The 20,321-nt window shown below is 40.0% G+C and overlaps 1 protein-coding gene and 1 non-coding gene across 2 annotated transcripts in view; both read right to left on the bottom strand.

Annotated features, from left to right (window-relative positions):
• HSD17B12 (hydroxysteroid 17-beta dehydrogenase 12) overlaps positions 1 to 20,321 on the bottom strand; it is a 156,636-nt gene that overhangs the window by 28,922 nt on the left and 107,393 nt on the right. Inside the window, exons 5-6 of the mRNA XM_046016737.1 lie at positions 14,000 to 14,064; positions 13,109 to 13,153 (exon numbers count right to left, since the gene is read on the bottom strand). Of these exons, the coding sequence (XP_045872693.1) occupies positions 13,109 to 13,153; positions 14,000 to 14,064 (110 nt within the window). The remainder of the gene's footprint in view (positions 1 to 13,108; positions 13,154 to 13,999; positions 14,065 to 20,321) is intronic.
• LOC123950154 lies at positions 976 to 1,079 on the bottom strand. Its single transcript, XR_006820153.1, has one exon. It is a non-coding gene; the product is annotated as a U6 spliceosomal RNA (small nuclear RNA).

The following is a 20,321-nucleotide window of genomic DNA, read 5'->3' on the forward strand; positions in this document are numbered from 1 at the left end:
ATTCAGTCCTCTAAGACCTAAGACCACCAGAAACAGGGTAAGCAAATTGATAATAAACATGTTCTCATCCAATGGCAGGGACGTGTGCCTGCATGTGCGTGTGCGTACACATGTGCATGAAATGAGACGTGTTAACTGAATAGTAGCTAACTCTTCAGTTCACTGAGGTAGCCGCCAAATGTTTGGCCCTCCTACACGAAAAGAGAGAAAGGATGGGATTTGTAGACAGTGATCAACCTGGAAAACACCCAGGAAAGTCTATAAAATCTATTGCTAAATTCTTTTATTCTGACCAGGGATCTCAGAACTATTTGACTATTAAAAAGTGGTTGCACAGAGCTGTAAAGTTTAATTCAGATTTTTTTCCCAAGACATAAATTTACTCTCCTAAATATAATCCAGTAAGAAATAGCACATGAGGGGCGCCTGGGTGGCTCAGTGGGTTAAGTCCTCTGCCTTTGGCTCGGGTCATGGTCTCGGGGTCCTGGGTCAAGCCTTGCATCGGGCTCTCTGCTCAGTTGGAAGTCCGCTTCCCCCACCCTCTGCCTGCCTCTCTGTCTGCTTGTGATCTCTCTGTCAAATAAATAAATAAAATCTTAAAAAAAAAAGAAATATCACATTAGCTGGGATATCGAAGAAATAGAAATGCATGCATGGGAGCTATTTTTTCCCTTACACTGTGTGCATGTCATACATTAAATGTTTCCTTTCTGAATGGCAAAAAGTTATCCACAATCAGAGACAAAATAAAATCCCATAAGATAGAATCTTACTTATAAAACTACATCAATAGCTAAACATTAAATATTTTCTGGATGGTCTTCGATCTATGGAGACATATTCAAAATATACCTTTCCCCTCCCTGTTTTAGTAAGAAATAACTGACATAAAACATTGTATTAGTTTAAGCTGTAGAGCATAATGATATGATAGATGTATATACTGCAAAAGGATTACCACAGTAAGTTAACATCAAAATTATAGAACGCTGAATGAATTTCTGGGTCATCTTTGCATATGGGCCATGCTAATCTCCATATCATTCCAATTTTAGTGTATGTGCTGCCAAAACGAGCACCAAAATGTATCCTTTATACATGTGAATTAAAACTCAAGAAGTTTAGGGGTGCCTAGGTGGCACAGTCAGTTGAACATCTAACTCTTGATTTTGGTTCAGGCCATGATCTCAGGCTCGTGGGCTCAAACCCCACACTGGGCTCCACACCCAGCACATCCCTCTCCCTCTGCTCTTCCTCCTGCGGACATGTGCTTGCTTGCTCTCACTCTCTCAAATAAATATATAATATTTTTTTAAAAACCCAACCTTCAAGAAGTTTAAGTAACTTAACACAAAGAGAAAGGAAGAAGCAGTATTTTTGATGCCTAGCTATTAAAGGGCCAGAAATACTTGTTGAATGCCCAATGACCAAATAATCCATCAAGTCTTCTCATGAAAAATTAAATTCTTTCGCATTGTTCATTGGCTTCTCCTTTTAAATTCTGGCTCTAAACTATTTCTCCTTGTCACAGAAGGGAACATCTTTTTTGATCTGTCAAATAATAACAACACCGAAAAGCCTAAGAAAAGTTAACTTGAAATCTGCATGCTTTTATAAACCTGATTAATGCCTTCATCTGTTTTTAAATTCTCTTTTCTCCTAATCAGATCCTAATTCATCATAAATTCGACTTCAAGCCTTTTTCGTATATGTGCATGCAAATAATTCTTAAAATTCTATGCATAAGCATAAGAGAGGCTTCACTATCTTCACATTAAAAAATTTTTTAAAAATTCTCTTTTACATCAAGTTTTACATAGGATATTTTAACTAAGCTATTAGAAGTCTCATTTTACTTTGTATGCACTGATCGGTATCTTGATATCTGGTTACTTATACCACATACCAAGCATTTCTGTGAAATCTCACTATCTATCTGAACTCCATTTCACAGCTCACAAGCTGTTTCTGGAGTTAACTCAATATGCTAATTTTAGGCCATCTGCAGGTGATAATTGCTGTACCAGGAAATTTTTTGTTCCTCTTAAGATACTGCTAAAGTAAGGTTAACATAACTTGTAAGTTCAGTGGCTAAGAATATTAGAAAAATAGCAGTAAACATGGTTTCTAACTTGTTTTTTCCCGTGTTGAAGTTGATTTTTTTTTTTAAGATTTTATTTATTTATTTGACAGACAGAGATCACAAGTAGGCAGAGAGGGAGGCAGAGAGAGAGAGAGAGAGAGAGAGAAGCAGGCTTCCCACCGAGCAGAGAGCCCGATGTGGGGCTCAATCCCAGGACCCTGGGATCATGACCTGAGCTGAAGGCAGAGACTTTAACCCAGGTGCCCCTGAAGTTGTTTTCAAAAGTGTACAGCAAACTTTAAATTTAGTTCTTTCCTAAAAAGTGATAAAAGTTGTTGCAGTAGTCCCTCTCCAATGAGAGCTTCAAATCTCTCCAAAAAACCCCAGATATTTCCTAGTTATATATATATATTTTAGTGACCGTTTCATCAATCCTCACCACAAAAAAAAAAAAAAAGTCCCAGAAGCCTAAAATCAAAGGGAGAAAGGTCAATACACATTATATTGCACCACTTTTTATGCAAGCTGGCCATACTGTATACAAATACACAAAAATAAATGAAAGTCTTTAGCAATGACGGCTTAATTTAGAAGTCTTTCTGGGGATACCACATAGTCAATTTCAAGAGCAAAATATTTACTGGTATTTATTACCACAGCTGTATATATTTGGGCTGGGAAAATGAATAAGGGGCTGATAGCTCATAAAAAAAAATCAGATCAGTATTATCAGATCACTTAGCTGAGATACCTGACTTCATGCATTGGTTGGCCTAAAAAAGAAAATCTCTGAAAATGTTATATTAAAATGTAACCATCATAGTATTCTTAAATATTTCTCACATTTTGGGGGCAATTATTTGCACTGTTTTCATAATTAGAAAAGCCCCTACAAATAGTGTTATTTCTGAAAGAAATTAACATGAATAATTTTTTTTTTCTTTCACTTCTCTGATATCAGTAATCAAGAGCTCATAGAAGGAATTTTATTTTATTCCTGAAACCCAATTTAGGGTTCTCTCACTTTAGTTTATTATGAAAACTTGTATAAGCAAATTATACAAATTATGCAAATTGTTTTACAGGCAAGTGATTTAATTTTATAAGCAAATTATTTTTGTATCATGCAACCTCTGGCGTTTGGTCAGTTTCTGTAAAGACTTGGACAAAGAAAACAGTCTGTATTATGCTCAAGAAGACAACCAAAAACCCAAAAGGAAAGATTAAAATTCAAGGTAACTTGGTAAAATAAGGTAACAAATATTATCCCCTATATCACCATTGTATATAAATAGAATTTAAAGTGTAACAACTTCACCCTAGAATCTGGGCAAAGCCCCAAGAATCCAGGCTATTCATATAAATAATTAGGTCATCACAAATCAACACTTTGTCCACATCTGCCCTACCTTCTTGCCCAGAGAAATCTGTGTGGAGCAAACAGGATCTGAATTCAAGCAACTGAAAAATGAACTCATACAAATTAGAAGAAAGGAGATATAAATGCCTTAAACAAGTTTTCAATTGGAATCATTAACAATGATTTAAAAAATCATAGTCTGATAGTGAAAAGAATCACATAAATTATGTAACAATGATGTTACACCTTGCCTGTTTGGAAGAAATTAGAGGGTGACTCATTGGAAGTCATGCTGGAATGGCACAGCACATATTTCCTTTAGAAACTGTGTAATCTGAGCTCTGTGGTCCTGAGAATACAACTGCATTAGAAATTCTTAGAATGTCACCTGTATGACTAAAGCAATATTTACTGCACAGGGGGTAAAAAGCTTAATCAGGTAAAAATTTTTGAGGGCTTTAAGATCTCCAAGTATTATTTAATTTTTCTCTTTAATAATGTTTTAAGTATGAGGAAGTTAAGAGCCCTCTTTACCATTACCTCCCCCCGCATTTTACTTAATCTGAAATTCAACCCCACACCATAAAAAAACACAAAGTTTTTCCTTTCATAATAAATTGTTTTGATGTATGTTAAAATAATTGAACTAAAGAAAAATAAAAGAACTTTCCAGAACAGAGAAGACTGCACGCCAATGGATAATAGTGAATCTAAAGCCATAATCTTTGCCTCTAAACAAAAAATTAAAGAACACATATACCACCATTCACCGCTTTTCCAACTTTAGCATATTATGATATGGTAAGAATTTCCATTACTTAAATTTTCCCCAAATAAGCTGACTTCTCAAAAGAGATTTTAGGAGGAGAAAATAATTTCTAAAGTTTTCAAAGACAGTTTTACATTTTCACCCATATACAAGGGTGGAGATTTTAGGAGGGGAAATAATTTCTAAAGTTTTCAAAGAGATTTTTACATTTTCACCCATATATAAGGCATTATAAACTAGCTTTGCTTTGAGCTGGGAAGAACTTTAGAACCAATCTCCAACCACTCCCTCGTTTTTCACAGATGAAAGCTATGCAAAGAGTGGTTGTCAGGCCGTCTGGCAAAGCCATCATTTTGTAGTTATGCCTGAGGAAGCCCTGTTACTATGAGACCCTAAGGGCTAAATGTACCCAATTATTTGGAAATTTTTAGGAGCATAATGATAGCGGCTCTCAAAATGGATTAAAAGACTCTAGAGACTAACTTGGAATGTCTTCATCTAAAAAGTCCCAGGTGGGGGTGAGGGCTGACAGTCACACTCTCATACTCTCCTTTCCCACAATTTATTCACTTCCCAGTGTCCTTAACTTAAATTCTTGGGGCAGCGTGGAGGAATACATTCTTAGCATAATCCCTAAATTAAATACGATTAGAGGGATGAATAGAGATTCTCATGGATTTCCAAATTATTGGAGGGCTCCCTCTACTGGTACTGTGTCATACGCCAAAGGCAAATGCAGGCAAGAAAAAGGCAACCAAAGCTTCTCCTGGGCTTTTCATCCATCCAAACCTTTATTACCTACGCCATGGGCCAGGCATAGCATTCACTTCTGGCTGAGCCACATACGATGAACACACAGCGGTGGGAGTAGGAAAAAATAGCTTTTCGAAAGCACGCAAAGCTCTCCAAGTGCTTTGATTTCAGATAATAATAGGGATGGGAGAGACTGATTGGGTTAAAACCATTCTAACCTTTCAACTCCATCAAGCAGTTGTGCAGTTTGAGTACACTGAAGGGCTGGCGTTCAACGCACAGGGGACTGCAAACCCACACGCTTGACAGGCCCGGGCAGGTGACATAAAGGAGCACAGCGCGCCAGACAGCAGGAGTGAGCGGGGACTGTGGTGAGCTGGAGAGGGCGGCCTCAGCGGCCTCACCTGCTTGCTCCTCTGCCTTGCCCCTTCCTGGCATGCAGCGGTTCAGGTCTGCGTTCCCTCATTTTCAGATCTTCCCCAGGAGAAGCTAGACGTTGAGTGTGGGACGTCCCGCTTCTGGAAACACTGCCTGAACCAACTGAGATATGATGGTAGGGCGCACACAACCCAGACTATGGGTCTGCAAACTCTGGCCTAGAATCAGAAGGGGAACTCACCTTTGGCCCATCCCACTTCTAGCCGATCCAAAGATTACAAAGTTCTCACAATTTCCTTGAGTGTAAATACCAACGATGGATCTAAGCTCAGCCTTTTAGGGCCACATACAATAAGTGGGTTCCTATTTCCCAAAGAAAGAGGATTTTCAGGTTTTTTAAAATTCATTTATTTATTCAAAAGCATTTGTTGGGGGTACCTGGGTAGCTCAGTTGGTTAAGCGTCTGCCTTCAGCTCAGGTCGTGATCCTGGGGTCCTGGGATACAGCCCCGCATTGGGCTCCCCACCCCACCTCCCGTCTCTGTTTCTCACAAATAAATTTTAAAAATATAAAAACAAAATAAATCAAAAACAAAATCGTGTGTCATATGCCTGCCATAGGTGAGGCCCAGGGCTAGGGAATGGCAGAGAATAAAAAGAATGCGGAACCAGCACTCAAGGGGCTTACAATCTGGAGACAGGCACTAATCCGAACATGAAATGCCGAGTGAAGGAAAGCCGTGCTGTGTGTGACGAAACTCCAGGGCTGAGAGACCCGGGTGACTCTGGAAGGCTCCCCACCAGCCCCCAAGGATAGAATACTGTCAGCTGAGAACTGAAAGATGAGCGGCATGAGTGAAGTGGGAGACAAGAGAGCTTGCACAGAGAGGGAACTGTCTGAGGGGGCACGAGGTTCAAGAGAGTGAAGGTGCCGTGACCTGGATGCAGAGAAGTAGAGGGGCACAGAGCTAAGGGGAGAACTGGAGGGGTGGGCAGCAGCCCCATCAGGTCGGTCCTTCCCTAGAGGTCATATGAAGGAGTCAGGACTTGAGGGCAAGAAGTCCTTGAAGGATCTCCCAGGAAAGTGATATGACTTCATGTAAAATAACACTGTGGTTGGGGGACGGAGACTGCACTGGAGGGAGACAAGTTGGTGTAAAAAGGCTGGTTAGGCTGTTCCAGCAGTTCTCACTGCAAAGTTTAGAGGCTTCAAATTTGGAAGGAATCACAGGGAATGAAAAGAAGTGAGCTGACTTCCAAAATACTAAGGAGGTACAACTAACTGGCCTTGATTAGGAGGGTGTGTGTCTATGTGTCTGGGTGTGATGTCATGCTTCCTCTCTCCATGCTAAATATGTCCAGTTTTTTAGGCCACTCCTAACAAGACATGGTTTCAAGCCCCCACTTCGGTTGCACATCCTACGAAGGAAAAACTAAATGCTGATCCCCTGTTTAAGACTCCTCCCCAGTCCCAAATGAAACAAACAAAACGCAGTGTACTTCAGTGTAAGTGGAGGTTAATAAATTTTACCTTGGGTCACAGCCCCACCTGCTACCTTCCCTGCTCTGAGAGAGGTAATGAAGAAGGCTGGAATGTTCTCCCCATTATCAGAATGGGAGCCTGCAGGTTTCCTAAGGCACAGGCAGGGCCACTACCAACCATCCACCTTCTTCCCCGAAGCCAGTGGCAGCTTCAGGATCCAGGACCATCAGAGGGAACAGGTTTCCCAGGCCTAGGTAAGAACTACAGGTGGTTTGGATGGTATTGCTTGGGTAGTATTTATCTGAAAAGGAGTGAAGAGTCTATAGTATCTTGAGGTCCTAAAACGGTCATTAAAGGAATCTAAGAACCATAAGGCCTAGAGAAGGAAGGCAACTCTGAATTTGGCAGATGTTTAAACAAGTAATCTCAAATCTGAAACAAACAATGCAAGCAAGATCAGTTTTAGAACTTGTCTTTGAAGTGGTGTGGAGCTCGGTGTCCTGCCTGTTGGAAACCAGACTTGTATTTAGCTGCCTCTGGAGTTGTGGGACTTCTCCCGTTGCCCACGATTTCTGCCATAGTCATCAACAGTCGTACAACAATCTCCTTTGCCAACTCTCAGTATTCTGAGACGGCAAGCCCTCCAGGCATAAAACCGCAGCTATTTTAGAAGAGTCTGGGTCAATATTTGGAGGCTTAATTATCTCTAAACGCCACCATATCTGGTCTGAAGGTCACTGTTCATGAGGAGAAAAAGACTTACGTTAGATTTCAGTCATGAAACATCTGAAATCACAAGGAAAAAAAGCCCCGGGCTAGTAGGACCGCTCTTCTAGTGGAAGGCTGATTCACCTGCCATATGGATCAACTACAGAGAACTTCCACACCACCCCTCTCCCAGCTTGGCACTTAACTGCTCAGCAGAGCACAAGAACAAGACGAAATTCACCCCTGAAGGATTTGGAGCAAAACTGTAAGGCAAGCAACAAGGCTTCTAAATACCCCTGGGGTTACTCTGACCAGCAGCTTTATGTCTGCTAAGGGAAAGCCTCATTAAGCGGGGCTCAGACAATGGCCTGGGAGAGACGAGCTGCACTCTATGATAACATATCAAGGTTAATGGATATGTCAAAACTATTCGGGTTAATATTTCTTCCCCAATATTCTTCTGGACCACTCATCACCCCTTCCTCTGGTGATGACTCGTCATTTCTCTGGTCAGGATATCTCACTTTGATGATTCCTCTGTAGGAATATAGAATTTATGTGACTTTTTATAATCCTCTGACCTCCTAACACAGGAGCACATGGACCAAGACATAAACCTGGATCTGAGGGATCCAGATCATTCAGTGCTCATCAAATGGCACAGGACCTCCAACAAGATGCTGGGGCCTTCCTCATCAACCATCTCCAGATTAGGGGAAGAAGCCCAGGGTCACAAGGGGCACTGATCTCTCTGATCTTTCTAGGCATGCTTCTTGGCTAGCCAGCCCTACTGTATGATTTGGTGAGGAGATAAAACTTGGGCCAGCACTGATGATGAGAAGAGGCTATTTTCTTTCTTGTCTAAACCTTTTTTCAATACTTGTATTATGACATTAGGCAGCAGACACCCATGCCCTAGCTCTCTTGATGTCCAGTCGCCATAAAATCTTCTAAGATTCTAGAGCCAGACCAATTTTCATCTTCTTTTAAGTTACCCCAGGGCTCCCAACAGAAGTTACATCTCTACAGAAAATGGAGCCCCGGCCGCGGCAACATAACACAGTCAACTGAAACACAATTCATCAAAATACACCAGAGGGGACATCACAACAGCACCGAAGAACACTAAACCTGGGAGCCTTGCGCAGAAAACCTCATCAAGGTGAATGCCCTTTTTATAGTACAATGAAAATAAACAGAGAGACCATAAAACACAAACGCCATGTCACTCTGCCACTAGACCCGCCTTCCTAAAATGTACATCAGATCACACCTTATCTCTGCTCTAAGGCTTCCTATGGCTGTCTCCATCCTCTCGAGCCCAGCACCCAAGCTCTTACACACTTGTGTCCTCACTCACCTTTCTGGCCGCTGGTTGGTCAGTCACTGTACACCCTTGCAATAGTCAAACATTCTCACCCCTGAACACGCCCTAGTCAACTGTGTGGCCGAGATGCCAACCTCACAGATCCTGTCTACATCCCAACAAAGACCATGTGGCTGTCCTGCAGATGGTCTTAGTTCCACAACGAATCAAGTAAGAGTTTTGAACTGTTTTTCCACTAAAAGTACACATCAGACAGGTACAGGAATATTCGTGTTTACATTAAAGATACTGGATAATTATTCAGCTTGACGTAGAAGTGTTTCAAATAGTAAACTCCCTTAGTGCTTTGTAAATGGGACTTGACTTTCAAAAATCAGGCTTCCATACAAAAATGTGAAGCCCATATATCGAGCTCCTCTGGCAGTGACACTTGCCACCCATACGGTTCACAGCTGATATGATAGGACATGTTTTTTTTTTTTTTTTCTAAAGATTTTGTTTATTTATTTGACAGAGAGAAATCACAAGTAGACAGAGAGGCAGGCAGAGAGAGAGAGAGAGGGAAGCAGGCTCCATGCTGAACAGAGAGCCCGATGCGGGACTCGATCCCAGGACCCTGAGATCATGACCTGAGCCGAAGGCAGCAGCTTAACCCACTGAGCCACCCAGGCGCCCCAGGACATGTTTAATAAGTCAGCGTGCATCCCCCAACTCATTTCATGGGAACCAATACATACGCCAACATGAAAAGAGAAAGTGGAAGAGGAAGAATGAAGTAGTGGGAGAAGCATTTTGTGATCTGCCAAGATCTTAGGACCGGTGCCTCATTCTTATCTCACTGCTGTTGTCAAGAACCTGAAGGGTACTATACAGTGCTGTTGGATCTGTACTGCTTTATCTGCAATGCTCCCCCAACGCACGACTCATCTTCAAAGCAGGGACATGAGGTAATCACCACCAGCACACCCTGCTCTGTGCTCAGATGCTTCCTGGAGGATGCTGTGTGCAGCCGTGGAGCACAGCAAGCTGACTGGTCCTCATAGGTCAAGGTCAAGGCCCTGGCCTTTTATCATTAGTATTCTGTAGACTGTCAGCCAAAAACACATGTTCTGGGAGACGCAGGAGGTCAGCATTTTATATTATGAAGGAATACAAACATGTAAGTATTAACAAGCAGGACGTTACAGGAGAAAATAAATACTAACATATCAAGAGTAAAACTTTGCACAGCTTATCTCACAGAGGAGTTAAATTTATCAGAGGAGATAAATGTATCAGAAGACTAAATCTGTAGCTAATATCAATAGTTCTATAAAATCAAATTTAAACACTTGAACATAGTTTTCATCATTAACTCATTAGAACATATTATGAAATGCATGTACATAGTTTTAACACTCATTATTTTTAGGCATTTGGCCAAATGTACCTAGAAAAGATTATCAAAACAATAGTACACATCAGTCATTTCAAAACCATAAAACATACAAATTATAGACCAGAATGTTCATTTTGATCCAAAAACTTTGCTTGCTAAAAAATAAACTCACATTTTTACTAAAAATCTTTAATAGTAACATTCTTTAGGGCCCTTACTATGATTGGGTCCTCTTCTAAGTGATTTGCACATACTACCTTGCTCAATTCCCAAAACACCTCTGTGAGGTAAAGAGATTAACACCCTCAATTTACAGATGAAAAACTGAAGCACAGAGGGCAAGTAATTTGTTCAAGGTCATACAACTAGTAAATTGTAGAGTTATTTAATTAACTTGAAACCTCACACAGATTATTGAAGAATGTTAACATTTATACAGGTGAGCCAAGGGAAATACCTTTAAAACTTTATGTATACATTCATACCAACCCCATTTTAAAAGCATCCATTTTGTGTGTGGGTCTTGTTCCAAACCTAATCAAGGATCCATTTGTTAGTAGTTTATCTCACTTAAACTAAATCTCATGTAAGTAAAAACCCTGGTTAAAAACAACAGTGGAAAAGATACTGTGATTATTTCTTTTAAAAAATTATTGGTCATGTTACAAAATAATTCAGATAAGTTGCCTCTCAGTAGTAAGCTATCAAATGCCACATGGTATGCAGACAGTCACAATGAAGCTTTCATTCGGTGACCAGTTTATGTGAAACAGCATAGTGCCAAAACTGTACAAAACCACATAAAAACTGAATGAACTAAGCACAGCCATACCTGAAAAGTTGGACAAGGCACAAGATTTTCGGGTCCCCGCACTTTGAAATTAAGCATGTACTAATATGATTTCTCAGGACATGAAGACACAAGGAGAATTTTTTGTTAAACATTCACAATAGAGAAAAAGATCAAGACCGTGCCATCAAGTGAAAATCAGTTAATTAAGTTCTTATTTCTATTTATCTGGTTAATTCTAATAGTTTTGTGGTCAATATTTTTCATTTCCTTAAATAGAGCATTTAAGAGTTACTGAAAATGAACGTGGCTTTTCTGTCAGTACAATGGCTCTTTATCTGGGGTTTCACTTCCCAAGGTTTCAAGTTACCCACAGTCAAGAGGATCCTCCTTCCGACCTGTATCATCAGAAGGTCAGCAGCAGCGGCGTGGCGCCTGTGTCCCTCCCCCTGTTTTATCTCATCGCATAGGCATTTTATCATCTCACATCACCACAAGAACAGCGCAAGTACATGAACAAGTACATACAATCAGATGTTTTCAGAAAGAGAGCCCACATTCCCATAAACTTTATTATAATATATTGTTATAATTGTGCTATTTTATTAATCTCTTACTGAGCCTAATTTATAAATTAAACTTCATCACGGGTATAGGAAAACACATAGTATGCATAGGGTTTGGTAGTATCTGTGGTTTCAGGCATCTACGGGAAGTCTCAGAACGCATCCCCTGTGGATAAGGGGGGACTCCCGTAGGTTCAAATTTGACGTATTTGACGTTGCCTATAGAAATTCTGCCTCGGGCAATATTTGCTGCTAGGCTAGGATGTATAATCAAGGTATGGTACCTTAGTCTGAGTGACTGCTAACACATAAGGAAAAAAGTGGTGCTCAGGTACTCAGATTTGCTACCTAATCTTCCTTTTAGCACGTTATTAGCTATGGCATCTTTTGTCGGCACATACAAGCAATGTGTCTACCAACTAGAAACCAGAATTGATGAGGGAGCAGAAGGCAAGTTGAGGACAAACCACAAGCTGACACCCTGCAACCTTTCCCCACCCCTCACTCCTGGGTAGGACACATGGGACACTCTTCTTCCAGGAGTCTCCCAACTATCTTTTTTTTTTTTTAATTTTTTAATTTTTAATTTATTTATTTTTAAAATTTATTTGATAGTAGGCAGAGAGGCAGGCAGAGAGAGGGGGAAGCAGGCTCCCTGCTGAGCAGAGAGCCCGATGCGGGACTGCATCCCAGGATGTTGGGATCATGACCTGGGCTGAAGGCAGAGGCTTTAACCCACTGAGCCACCCAGGTGCCCTCTTCCAACTATCTTGAGGTTAATGCCTTACTAGAGGGAAACCCTTGACAATGCAAGGCCTCTGGTGTCCGGTATCTTGTAAGGTCCTCTTTAGCATATAAAAGTTCTTTTGAAACCTCCCTTTTTCCTTACCTCTTCCGTATAATATATATAATCAGACACCCCTCACAACCTCAGGGCAGCTGCTCTTTCTGCCCATGGGTCCTGTCTCCATGTTTAAGTAAACCACTATTTTGCACCAAAGACGTCACAAGAATTCTTTCTTGGTCATCGGCTCCGGAGTCAACCCCACTGAACCTCACTTATATTCTAAAACTTGATCAGAATGTTTACGTGTGGCTAATAAAAACCACTCCTTACTGTATAGCCCCATACTACCGCACTTTGACAATGCTTTCACCACAACGTTTAATTCATCTACTTTCATGGTCATGGGGGATGCGAAATGGAAATAATTTATCAGTGAAGGACCATGTGCAGAGGGAAACTTTGTAAAAATCAATCTTCGGCCTAGGTTACTTGTGTAGTCTCAGGACCTACCACACTGTTTGCATAGGCTCAGTTGTTAAAAAGCAAAATGACACACTTGCTCGGTCTTCGCTTCTTTCTACTTCCCTAAAACAGTAGGAAATAACTGCCTTCACTGAGAATACTTACTCATATGGAAACAGAAGCTGGCTGAAGTGCACGAACCGATCATGTTTTTAAATAGAACAAAACCAAAAAAGGAAGACATATTTATAAAGAAGCTACTTACCTTACAAACAGAAAGAACATTAATATTTATCAGTTTCTTGATGGTCTGAAAAAAGAAAATATTGATAATTTTATATACATATCATCATGTAAAATAACCATATTTTATATGTATATGCAAGTGATCTAGAGAACCACTGAACGATTCCCCAGATAGAGTAGAGAACTGGAAAATGACAGGAGTTGGGGTAGAAAGGCAAATTTTATTCACTCTTGGTGTTATAGTACTTTTCTACCAAAAGCAGCAACTAATGTTAATATGCAAAATTCAAGGTAGATGTAGTAAGGAAAATCTGGAAGCAAAAGATACTAAATCCAAAATAAATATGCTATTTTCCTTCTGCTAATATCAAAGGGAAAAATTATTGAATCTGAGATTCTCAACAGTTTTTTAAAATTCACATATTCTTTCAATGACTTGCTTTTCTAATTTTTATTAAAGAACTAAGCAGGCCTCAAGAATACAGCTTTCATTTTGGTAGGTTTAGTTGAATCAACCATATTGTTATATGTTAACATATTTATGATATCTAAATCGGTGTTCAGGTCCTGATACTAATAGCAAAGCTATATTGATATCATAAAAATAGAAATAAGAATAATACAATGAGTTATTTTCAAACCTGGCACTATACTAATGAGGTTACAAACATTTTCTCATTCAGTCCTTCTAACGTCCCTATAAAGTTGCCTACTTCATAGACGTGGGAATGGACACTAAGCATGGTTGTGATCGTCCCCAGGGTAAACTCCGGGAACAAGGAGAAGAGCCAGAGTGTGAACCTCGGGCAGCTGGACTCCAGCGCTCACAGTGTGAACCATTATACCACGCTGCCTTGCCAATACTTGCATGCATTCTTTTTGTTACCATACTATACAGAAACAGACTTACGTTGTCCAAGTCAGGAACGTCCAAAAAGTATTCAGGATACTCATATGACATTCCCACATTGTTCACTGAAATTAGACAAGATCGTTAGCTGGCTGACATACAACTTATTTTACAGATTTATTAAAATAATGATTAATAATATCAAGACTAAAATGACACATACAAAGGCATGAAACACTGTATGGCTGGAGTGAACTTTCCCACACCTTTCCATCTGAAATCTATCAGTGTATGTCTAGTTCAAATGTCTTCTCCTTCAATAAGCCTTCCTGTACCTTCCATCCGTCCCCTGACAAAGGGACTTTTTATTCGCTTCAATTTCTATAATCCCCTGGAGTGTGTGTACATTCTGCTTCTGTGATAGTTACCTGTAAGTATTGTTTATCTCCTCTCTAGACACACATTTTCTTTCTTTCTTTTTTTTTTTTTTAATTTTATTTATTTGACAGAGAGAAATCACAACTAGGCAGAGAGGCAGGCAGAGAGAGAGGAGGAAGCAGGCTCCCTGCAGAGCAGAAAGCCTGACGCGGGGCTCGATCCCAGGAACCTGAGATCATGACCTGAGCCGAAGGCAGAGGCTTAACCCACTGAGCCACCCAGGCGCCCCTAGACACACATTTTCATAATGTAGTAGAAAGAGCGAAGAGTACCACAGCATAGGGGACCAGACATCCGAGTTCTACTAGAAATGGAAAGCCTGTGACTTGGGATAAGTCACACCTGAGATGCATCTCAGTTTCTTCATCTCTAATACAAGCTTGTTTAATCATTCAACAAATATTTGCCATACACCTGTGTACAAGACATGCACTAGGAACTAGAAACACTAGGAAGAAAAAGGCAGTTTGTTGGCATCATGGAATACACAATGTTGTAGAAAGAGAAAGGCACTAAAGAAAAAGAAATAATTATTTCATTGCAAAATACAGAGTGCCATGGGAGCCTATTCCTGGAGTCTGACCTTATTGAGGAAGTGAGGGAAGGCTTCGTGGTGGAGGCCAAGAGAGTGGGTGAGGCTAAATGTCTCCAATGAAGCATCCATCCCCACCAGATCATAAACCCTGAAACATTGTTTTAGTCTTTCTGTATCTTCCCTCCTCAGCCACCTCCCCTAAGGCTGGAATTATAAGACAATCGAGAAGCCAAGAAAAAATTTATAGACTTTATTTATCTAAATTTATTTAGAGATATCATTAATACTCAGATACTCTATGGTTTTCCCTAGTTCCAGAAAGACAAACTCAAAATAAGGATCCGTTTGCAGGAATCAAGAAAATACATAAAATATCCTGGAATTTCTAATAATGAAATGGATAACCTTATGTACATTGACTCACCATAACAATCCTGTTAGGTAGTTCTTATTATAATCTCCCTTCTACATAGTAGGAAACCAAAGTTCACAGCAGTTAAAAAACTTGCCAAAGGTCATAGAATAAAGAAGGTTCGGACTTCGAAATTTGACTTCGGAGGCTAGGTTCTTTCCACATTAAAGCCATCATATGTCTTCACCCAGTACTTAGTTCAGAGGGAAAAAAAAATCAGTAATAATTGGATAATAAACAGAAATCTGGTAGCAATGTTTAATAAAACTAAAGTTTTAGAAAAGAAAGATTTCAGTAACAAAAAGAAAGTGAAATTATGATCAGTCTGCACAATTTAGAAGGAGCTGTGCCAAATAAACCTGACAACAGTAACACTAGCTTTTTCACTAGACTAACAAAATTGGTAGTTCAAAATAACTCAGCAAGAGTTCTCTACTTAGCAGTAAGCCAGTCACTTGAGGCTATGAGTCTCAGGATTTTACTTGCACAACCTTCTCACGATGGACTGAACAACATCACTGAAGCTAATCTGAAAATCTGAAAACAAAGGACAATGGCAAAGCAAACTGTACTTAATTATGATTCATGCCCCTTTGAACAGGGGTTATATCTAAACATAATTGATAACTGCAGGTCCAAATCCATTTTTATTTTATTCAGCAGGTTCTCTACCCAACAGAAGTTCAAGGAATGGATTCCATAGGAGACCTTTTAACAAGGCTAAATGAGTTAAAGGTGAGGCATTATGTTCCCTTGACTTTGCTTTACCCATCGACAGAATTATAAAGGATGAATAACTCAGAGTGACTAAGAGAAACAACTAAAGTATCTGTTAAAATGTTACAAATAAACAAAATATTTGTTACAAAGTAAGTTTAAAATAACAGACTCCTCCAGGAGATGCTTTGCCAAATTGTAATATTCTTCAGGACTGAAGAAAAATTCCATCACATGTAGCCAACCCCATCTGCCTTCCCTCTCCTGGATCTAGAAAATTTTATCTTCAGATTTCTTTCTAGCCAATGGAAATATTAACACTCTATTTTGAAATGCAGAAGAAAACTGGAGAGTGTAATCATAAATCTTTTAAATCCAGACTTGGATTTTTTTTTTTTTAAATCTGGGAACTTTATAACCAGCACACTTGACTTCGTCATCTTAACATGCATTGCAAGTACAAAGTTGGGCCAAGAGAGCCCACTAAAAACAAAGCAAGCAGGAAAATGTCACTCTGATCAAGGCTGCACTAACAACGGATCTGTTTCTAACTGAGCAAAGGAGAGCTATCAAGACTACCTACTTGCACAATGAAAATGTAAACATCTATTTAACAAAGTTCTAGGGGCTCCTGGGTGGCTCAGTGGGTTAAGCCTCTGCCTTCTGCTCGGGTTGTGATCTCAGGGTCCTGGGAACACCCCGCATCTGACTCTCTGCTCGGCGGGGAGCCTGCTTCCCCCCTCTTCTCTCTGCCTGCCTCTCTGCCTGCATATGATCTCTGTCTGTCCAAAAAAAAAAAAAAAAAAAAAACTTAAACGTAGTTCTTTGAAGTAAAACGTGTTCAACGCTGAGAACTTTAGCCCAAAGAAATAAACAGAATTATGTATAAGGGCTATGTTATCATATCCAAAACTACACACAGAAAAAAAAAAATCCCAAAACATTAAAGCTGGAATAGATCTTTGAGAGCATTAAGCCCAGTTTTATGAGGGAGAAGTGCATGCCAAGGTCACACAGGCAATTTGTTCTATGCTAGGGCGAAGGCTTCTTAAATCCCTTCCTGTTTTGTGAGTTGCACCCTTTGCTTGTGAAATATACACTACCTAAGAATCTCTCCACCCTTGGCCATCACTTCAGAGTGCAGAGAAAAACAACTGTTGCTCTCAAGTAGCTATTTCCATAAATTGCTTGCTAGTGCAAATCTTTTGAAAAAGCCAATCCCATTGCAATTTTATTTTGAGACATAAGGTGGCAGCAATAACCAAATGGCAGATGGAAAGCTTTCAGGGAACTGGAAAAGGAAGAAAACAGGCTTTGGGTGGGAGTGAAGGATGGAAATATTTCCATTAAAATGTAATCTCATTAAAAATGGGTGTGTGCAATGCCATCTTTATATATTATAGGATTCATTATAGAATTCACCAAACCAAATAATGTCACAAGTTGTTCCAACATTATTCAGATGGTTGAAGATCCCTTCTAAATGGCACCCATTTAAATTGGCATTAAATATCTATTTAGTAGTGAGGATTTTTGATTTTTTTTTTCAATTCTTCAAGTAAGACACCAGAGACAGATTTAAGTTTTTTTATTTGGTGACCCGCAAAAACCTTTCACTCATGTGAAAGACACCAAGTCTTTCCGAAAACAAAGGATGTCCATGTGATCTCAGAATTCCAACCAGGACTCCAACAATCACCACAGGATCATGAGCAGATATAAAATGTTTCCCAACAGTTTCTCATTGGAGTTCTAAGATAAGAAGAGTCCAACAGAAGAGATGAAGCAAACAGAGCAGAGGTCACAACAAAGCAAGAACAAGGACAAGGTAAGTGGAGAAAAAGAAGGAGGTGGCGGGCAAAGCAACAATCCTAACAGAGCCAACCCTCACTGGGAAGAACTGTCAAGTACACTGAGCTCAGCAGTGCCCTCCACAGCCTCCTCCTAATCCCCCATGCAGAACTTTTGAAAACACCAACACTGATAAAGTATTGTATTCTAAAGACTCAAAATCCAGAGTAGTTCTGAAATGTTATATAAATATTCTGTATCATATTACTGCTAAAAAATCATTTCCACATCTCCCACTTAAAAAGAACATTCACGGAGTGCCTGGGTGGCTCAGTGGGTTAAAGCCTCTGCCTTCGGCTCAGGTCATGAACCCAGGGTCCTGGGATGGAGCCCCACATCAGGCTCTCTGCTCAACAGGGAGCCTGCTTCCCTTCCTCTTCCTCTGCCTGCCTCTCTGCCTACTTGTGGTCTCCGGCAAATAAATAAATAAAATGTTAAAGAAAGAAAAAAAGAACATTAACAAGGTTTGTTTCTTCTAAATTCACTTGCTGCTGTTTCTGACCTTATTGGACTTAGAACCCTTTACCAAAAACAGCTGCTTCTGAGACAATGATGGCATTAGAAAATCAGATATTTGGTGTCTGGGTTGGGCATGAGGGAAGGGCAAACAATAAATTACTAAAAAAATAAAAATCTACTTGAACACAATACTAACCGATGCAGGCAACAACCACACACAGAACACTTCTAACCTGCTTTTTCCGGATTAATCAGAGGCTTAAGAAATTAAGGTGGTATAAAAGTACATCACTTGGGGCGCCTGGGTGGCTCAGTGAGTTAAAGCCTCTGCCTTCAGCTCAGGTCATGATCCCAGGGTTCTGGAATCAAGCCCCCCATCGGGCTCTCTGCTCAGCAGGGAGCCTGCTTCCTCCTCTCTCTCTCTCTGCCTGCCTCTCTGCCTACTTGTGATCTCTCTCTGTCAAATAAATAAATAAAATCTTTAAAAGTACATCACTTAATGGTTGGGCTTCCCAATACATGACAAATAATGTAAAGTATTCTGAATTTCGGCTCATCATATCGAAATACAAATGTTAAGATAATTTCAGTCACATTCATAGTGATATACACTAACCCAGTTCTAGCACTCAAACTAAAGACTAGAGAAATGGAAAACCTATTACAGTTCATTAATAAAATGGTTTAGAAAAAAAAAAATGCACTATTTCGTTATATTTCAAAACAGACTGAATTTTTTACATGTAGACTTCAGGAATAGTGTATATGCTAAAAGTAGGGGGGAACCTCTCCTGTCATAAGCTTTTTTTTTTTTTTTTTAAGATTTTATTTATTTATTTGACAGAGAGAGAGGGAGAGATCACAAGTAGGCAGAAAGGCAGGCAGAGAGAGGAGGAAGCAGGCTCCCTACTGAGCAGAGAGCCCAATGCGGGGCTTGATCCCAGGACCCTGGGATCATGACCTAAGCAAAGGCAGATGCTTAACCCACTGAACCACCCAGGCGCCCCTGTCATAAGCTTTTGAACTAACAAGTTCTGGATCTTGGAGTCCAACAGACCCTGACTCTCCTACAACCAGCTCCTGCAAGGGGCAAGTGATTTCACTTCAATGGGCCTCAGTTTTCTCAATGTCCTTATATATAAAATAGGGCTAATAATTTAAGCAAATGAGATACTATGTATCAAATCTTTAACCCATGGCCCGGAACATATCAGTATGTTAGTCAATGGAGGAAGGAGAGTTGATATTTTTGTGTGGTCATTTCTTCAACAGGTGGTTATTGACCCATTCTGTAGCCGACACTGTCCTAGATGCTGGGATGCAGCAGGAAGGTTCCGGCTTTCATCAGATGTGAGCAGCGGCACAGTGTAGAGACGGAAAGCCTGCTCCGGGCCACAGTTTAGCCAGAGCAACTGCTCGTACTGATTAAGGGTAGACCAGTTGTTCCTCTCTCCTTCTTTCAAGTGGATCTAGCCTGACAGTCTAGAGAGAGTTTGCAAAGTGTTCCTTCTTTGCCTTACTTAACATATTGCTGTAGCTAGCACATGTTCGTACTCTGACAGATGATATTTGGAACACCATGTAAAACATTTTGCAAACTTTACAGTTTTCATACACTTGTGAGTAGCAATTTCTAAATAAAAGAGAGTTTACAAGGCTTTAAATTTGCAGTGCCTTTAATCAGAAATTGAAAAGTTAAGACTGAGTCGAAAGCAACACAACAGAACATTTCGTTTCCACTGCTTAATTATAAATTGCTATGTGATCCTCATTACAAAACTAGGTAAGATCTGCCATCCATAAAGTCGGAAGAGAGGAAGAAAGAAGAAGGACAGTTTGGTAGTTAAATCTTAGGTAACAGGAGGAATGTTCGTCTACTTCTTGAATTACAGTTCTATTTACATTTCTGAGATCACAGATCACAGCTAATTACCCGGTTTTAAGTCAAAGGTTCTGTTTTAATTAATACT

The sequence above is a fragment of the Meles meles genome, chromosome 8, assembly GCF_922984935.1.
Source record: "Meles meles chromosome 8, mMelMel3.1 paternal haplotype, whole genome shotgun sequence".
NCBI lineage: Eukaryota > Metazoa > Chordata > Mammalia > Carnivora > Mustelidae > Meles > Meles meles.